The 6266-nt window shown below is 43.2% G+C and overlaps 1 protein-coding gene across 1 annotated transcript in view; it reads left to right on the forward strand.

The window, feature by feature from the left end:
- The first annotated feature begins 1402 nt into the window (after window positions 1-1402).
- Window positions 1403-6266, forward strand: part of EPB42 (erythrocyte membrane protein band 4.2) — a 30025-nt gene continuing 25161 nt past the window's right edge. The window contains exon 1 of the mRNA XM_007935266.1: window positions 1403-1412. Coding sequence (XP_007933457.1) covers window positions 1403-1412 — 10 coding nt within the window. The remainder of the gene's footprint in view (window positions 1413-6266) is intronic.

Below are 6266 nucleotides of genomic sequence, written 5' to 3' on the forward strand. Positions count from 1 at the left end.
GGAGTGTAGAAGGGCAGAAGGTTTGTTTTTTTTTAAATTATTTCTTACATAATATGATTATTCAAATAGGTATAATGGTTCAAAGTCTTTGACATAGGAGTAAACAGCATGAAAATCACCTTTTTACCCCACCCTCCAGCTCCACTCCCCATAGGCAACCAATGTTATTTGTTGTTTATTTTATATCCTTCTGTAGGAGCTCTGTGGCACAGTGGTTAAGAGCTCAGCTAGCAACTGAAAGGTTGGCAGTTCGAACCCACCAGCCACAGTGGCAGTCTGTTTCGGTGAAAATTTACAATCTTAGAAACCCTCTGTAGCAATTCTACTATGTCCTATAGGGTCATTATGAGTTAGGATCAATGCAGTAACAATGGGTATAAATATTCCATATACAAAAACCAAACCAAACTCACTGCTGTTGAGTCGGATCCAACTCATAGTGACCCCTCCTTGGGTTTCCAAGGCGGGATCACTACGGAAGTAGATTGCCCAACCTTCCTTCCAAGGAGTGGCTAGTGGGTTTGAACTGTCAGCCTTCTGGTTAGCAGTCAAATGCCTTAGGCACTATGCGGGCAAATACAGCTCATCCTGAGGGTGCTTCTGCTAATAGCCTCAGAAGTTCAAGCAAAAGCTGGGATTTAAAACACCAAAGAGAGCTAAATATAAGATCCTCTCTTTTGGCTCCTCAGTGACTAAACAAGGAGAATTATAAAAGACATAGGCCCTAAGTCTCAAGATGGTTACAAATCTTCTCTGGTAGAGTATTCTAAACCAGGTAGGCTTAGAAGAGTTAATACCCTGGCTTCTGCTTTTAGGGCATTTTGTTTGTTTGTTTTTTTCACCAATAAATTCTACCTCCTTATCTCTTTCACACAGACAAATCTGCAGACATACATGTTCTATCTTGATATGATCCAAACAGCTCATGAACATCTAGCAAGTTATGGCTCATGCCATGCTTAGGTCTTGAGATTCAGAGTTAGATATGGGTGTCTTGTTTGTGAAGCCCTCTCTTCCAGGGTTTCCCAGATAACATGTCTGAGGGTCTCTTGAAACCTCTTGTGGAGGTTTATCCTGGGCTTCTACAGCTAGAAGATCTTCCCCACTCCAGGCCTACCAGTCATACCCTTGTCTGGGCCTCGTGGTAAAAGAGATAAAATGAAAATGGGTTACTCCCAACAGCTGGTCCAAGAGATACCAGTGTAGAAGAAGTAGGAGAGAAGAAACCTGTCAAGGAGATCACAGGAGGAGTGGAGGGACTCTCCACTATTTACAGATTCTTAAACCAACAAAAGTACCTCTATCATTTTCCGTCAGGAAGACAAATTCAAAGAGGATCCCAGAAGAAACAATTCAAGATAGGCATTTCCCGTGGTCAAGTGGATAAAAGCAGCCTGTAGCCATGGGACAGGGTGAGCCAAGCCAGCAATCCACAGGGCTTACTGGGCTGTCAGTAGCTGCTTGATCATTAAGTGTTTTCATTAAAGGAAGAAGGGTGATGGTTGAGTGTTGATGGTATGGCTATGATGTTGGGGAGTGGTAGTAAGTGGATGCTGGTATGATGGTAGTATGTTTCTGGTGTGGGGCTGGTAGTAAGTGGGTGCTGCTGATGGTAGAGATGATGGTGGTGTGATCTATGGTATGGGGGTGGTAATGAGTGGGTGCTGTTGGTGGTAAAGGTGATGGTGATGTGGCTATGTTGTGAAGTATTTTAAGTGGATGCTGGTGGTGGTGGAAGTGATGGTGGTTGGCTAAGGTGTGGGCATGGTAGTCGTGGATATAGGTAGTGATATGATAGTGTTGGGGTGGTTAAGTGGGTGCTGGTTGTGGTGTGATGATTGTGTGGCTGTGGAGTTTTAACGGGATCCAAAAACCAAACCAAACTCCCTGCCGTCAAGTTGGTCCTGACTCATAGAGACCCCTCCCTTGGGTTTCCGAGGCAGTATCTCTGCAGAAGTAGATTGCCCAGTCTTCCTTCTGAGGAGTGCTTGGTGAGTTTGAACCTCCAGCCTTCTGGTTAGCAGTCAAATGCCTTAGGCACTATGCCACCAGTGCTCCTTTTAATGTGATAGTTGGTGGTAAATTGGTAGTTGTCATCATGATGATGGAGAGATGGTGATCGTTGTTACATGGATTTGTATTCTTATCCTAGGATCATTAAAAGATAGCGGTCATCAGAGTAAAACCACCCTTTAGAAAAATTAACTGTTATCTCCTAGCCTGTGAAATTGCCTGCCTGCCCTTTTTGTGTCCTAGGGGAAGGAAGTGGGTAGGCAGAGGGATAAGATGAGGAGACTGTGGGGATGATGAAAGTGGCTGTGCTTCTGTTGCCACAGAAACTGGTCAGCTTGGCTGGTAATTGAACATGGACCAAAACCTAAGAGAGAAAAAAGAACCCTGGAAAATTTCAGACAATCAACTCATTCATGCCTTACAAAAATAAGAGCAGACTCATACAAATTAAAAATATTCTCAGTTGATGGACACATTTGAAAATACCAGAAAATTAAGTCTAGTCCCAAACCAGAGAACACCTAAGGCATCAAATTCTTTCTAGGCAGGAGGGACAGGGCACCCCCTAGCCACCAGATAGGATTCATTGAGTATTAGCTCCATAGTTGTGATATTTTGGAGCTGATTTGTGTCAGCTTGTACAGGCTTGCAAGAGCCAATTGCTAAATTTTTAGGTGTCTTACACAACAGTTCTTAAACACAGTCATTATTAAGATTTAAATTGTGTAAACCTACACATCAAAAAATTATATTAGAAACAAAGGTAATAAGTACTCTAGACTCATCACTTCCTAATTATTTTACTACATTGTATCTCTATGTTCTTGAAGTTATTTATGACTATTGTATCTGCAGGGTAAAAATACTATAAAATGGTGTGCTACTGTACAACTTTCCATCCAGTGACATCACATCAGTAGCTTGAAATTAGCCATAGTGGAAGTATTTGCACCACAAAAATTGGCAAACGCTGCAAATAAGAACTCCTTCTCCCCTTACCCACCCCAATCCCAAATTGGTTGTTAAACATTTATCAGCACATCATTGCTTGAAGGGTACCTTATGAGGCAGTGTTGGGCTATAGTGAAAGCAGAGAAGGAGAAGGGTGGATCCCACATCCAACAGTGAAACATCTGAAGAACATTCCTCTTGGTCCCTCTGTGCTAACAGGACTGTTCTGTTCTGGATTGTGATACAAGTGGGAAAGATCCTGGGAAAGCAACATGGTGTCATAGCCTCAAGGCCAAAAGGAAGAGAAGAGGAGGTAGAAGTCAGTAGTGTATTGAACTAAAAGGAGCAGAGGCAGACATGAAGCAAGAAAACTCAGACTCAGAGGACACAAAGACCTTGGGGGCTTCTCCAAGGTTCTGTCAGCACAGATATAGGCCTGAGGACCCAGTGGTACATTTGAGAAACTCTCCTGAAGCTGTCTCAAGGTTCTTCAATGCCCATTCATTGACTGAGCAAGCATTGATTAGGCATCTGTGTTATAGGCACTGTTGGGGCTGGAAATGCAGATGTAACACTTTGAGAGTTAGGGCTGAGGGGTAAGCACATGATTGTTTTAAAGTGGGATAAGTGCTGAAAAGAGTTGAGCAGAGTACTGTGGAAGCTCAGAGGACAAACTCTTCCTGGAGCAGTCAGTGAAAACTTCACAGGTGGGTACCTTTGGATCTTGGAAGATGACCAGGTACTTGCCAGGTAGATAAGAGACAAAGGAAGGTTTCTAGACAGAACCAAAGTCCAAATGAACTTTCTTTTTTCTTTTTAACTTTTTATTGTGATTTGGGTATAATTTTACAAAGCATTTTCGTTTTACATTCAACAGTTCATACACATTTTGTTTTGTGGCACTGATTACAATACCCATAATTTAACAGTTCTCCTCCCATCTCCTCCCTGTGATTACCCCTTTCCTGTGTCCTTACCTATGCAGTCTTGACTTTCATTTTCTCCTATGCAAATACTGCCCTTCTGGTCTCCCATGGTTGACTGTTCTAAGGAGTGTATCTCCCTGGTATAGTTGTTCAGCTGGTAGACTTGTCTATTGTTTAGCTGAAAGTTAAGCCACCAAACAAACTTTTAATAGTGGATCTTGCTATGACACTGGGTCATTACAATGATTCAGTTACACCCAGGCTAAATTACATTCCCTTCAGGATAGGAGCTCTGGTAGCATAGTGCCTAAGGCACTTGACTGTTAACCAGAAGGCTGGCAGTTCAAACCCACCAGCCATTCCTTGGCAGGAAGGTTGGGCAATCTACTTCCATAGTGATACTGCCTCAGAAACCCAAAGAGGGGTTGCTGTGAGTTGGGGCCGACTTGACAGCACATAACAACAACAACAAATCAGGCTATGAGTGCCTACCATTTTAAAATTGGTGTAAAATGTACAGAGTCAGGTGTGAAAGGGGCGAGGAGACAGCATCCTCTGACCTTCTCTAATTACACAAGAGAAAGACAGAATCACCACCAGCAGCCCAAGGCCTGCTCTTAGGAGGCCAGACATGCTGCCACCCTCCACCCCTCTTACTAACCTTGACACCAACCATCCCTCTCTCAGTACTGACCACCTCTCTGCTGGGTTCGATAGTCTGCGGCAGTGGCCACACAGAACTCACAGATTATGGGCTTCATTAGGGAAGCAACAGGTTACAATTCAAGTTCATGAACACAGTCTCTCTCTCAGTAGCATGTCTCTCAGCAGCACGTCTCTCTCACATCTCTCTCTTAGCAGTACATCTTTCTCAGCAGCATGCTTCTCCCAGCCGGCAGTCAGAGAGAATCCTTCTGCCTCTAGGAGGGCTCATTTTGAGCCTGGCAGAATGGCAAAACTAACCTATCCCAACATCAGAATTCTACACACCTGAGAGAGAGCAAACTTCCCAGAAGATTGCTTCCTGCTGCTCCAACAGAAATACATCAGGTGGATAACTTTAACAATCAGCTACTCAGTTGCTCACAACAAAGTGGGAGTTACAAAGCTATGGCTAGAAAAGCCATACCATGTAATTTACTACACCGCAGCAGGGCTTGTCCTGGACCCCAGTACCAGCTTTGTGCTAAGCAGAAAGGAAACATCTCTTGGTTTCTGAGTGCTGCTGTACTTTAATTTACAAATCCCAGCCTTATCATGACTAGTTTATCTATAGCAATGTCCTGACTAACTCACGGGTGGAGAAGGAGGGTGCAAGGGCAAATGGAGCACCCAAGGGCCCCAGAACCAGACATCCAGGGAGGTTCCTGCTATCACATTTCTTCATGTTCAACAATGTCAGTTCCTCCTCCCTAATGTTGTATCATTGGCACCTTCTATCATCTCCATCATTAATTAAAGAAAAAGTGGAGCAGGTAGACTGTCTTTCTTCCTTCTTCACCTCTACCCTCTACACTTGAGGTCTAAGCCAGAAAGGTTGGAAACTTTGGGAAATTTGAAGTAGGAGTGTCCTGAATTTGCCAAGTCATGTTGTGGAGATTAAAGGACTTTACTGCTAGGGTCAGAAACTTTACTGAAGTAGATCAGACCCATTTCATGTCTGGAAGTGAAAACTATGGCTTCTTCCCACCAACAGCTGAGTAAGTACAAAAACTGTAGGCTGCCTTTCAGATCAAGGAGGCTTCCAATGGCCTTCTGCCACCAAAGGAATGAAAAGCAAGCAATTCTTTTGCAGCAAAGAGGAACTAAACTTGGGAGGTATGTGTGTAAGTTTTAGTCTTGTGCCTCACCTTAGGCTTGCTGAACTTATCTTTTGACTTAACCTATTCCTTGGTTTTTTGTTTTGTTTTGTGTTAATGAAGAATTGACTGACATGCTGTCATAATGCTCTTTGGTCCTCTTCTCCTATAGTGTTTCTGGGCTGCATGGTGCTGTAGGCTTGGTGAGCCTACAGATGTGTCAGATCTACTCTCTGGTCCTCTCTCTTCTTATCTGTCAAACAGGAGGATTGGAATCGGTGAATTCAAAACCAACTCTAAAAAAAATTCTCTGATTGTATTGTAAGAAAAAAAAATAGTAAGAGTGAGCAAGATTCTGGATTTTATTCATTGCTTTTGGACTGGGACTAGAAAGGAGGTCAATGATGAGAACAAGCATTGTTCTTATTAATAACAACAACAACAATAATAATAGTTCCATTAATGGGATTTACTGTGTGTGTGGTGGTTATGTTTTTGTGTCAACTTGACTGGGCCTGGTTGAGTGGCTGGGCAGCTGGATGTAGTATTCCCCATGATGGGACTGGTAATCAACTCC

This window comes from Orycteropus afer, unplaced genomic scaffold (assembly GCF_000298275.1).
Source record: "Orycteropus afer afer isolate SDZICR_OR568_19922 unplaced genomic scaffold, OryAfe1.0 scaffold00026, whole genome shotgun sequence".
NCBI lineage: Eukaryota > Metazoa > Chordata > Mammalia > Tubulidentata > Orycteropodidae > Orycteropus > Orycteropus afer.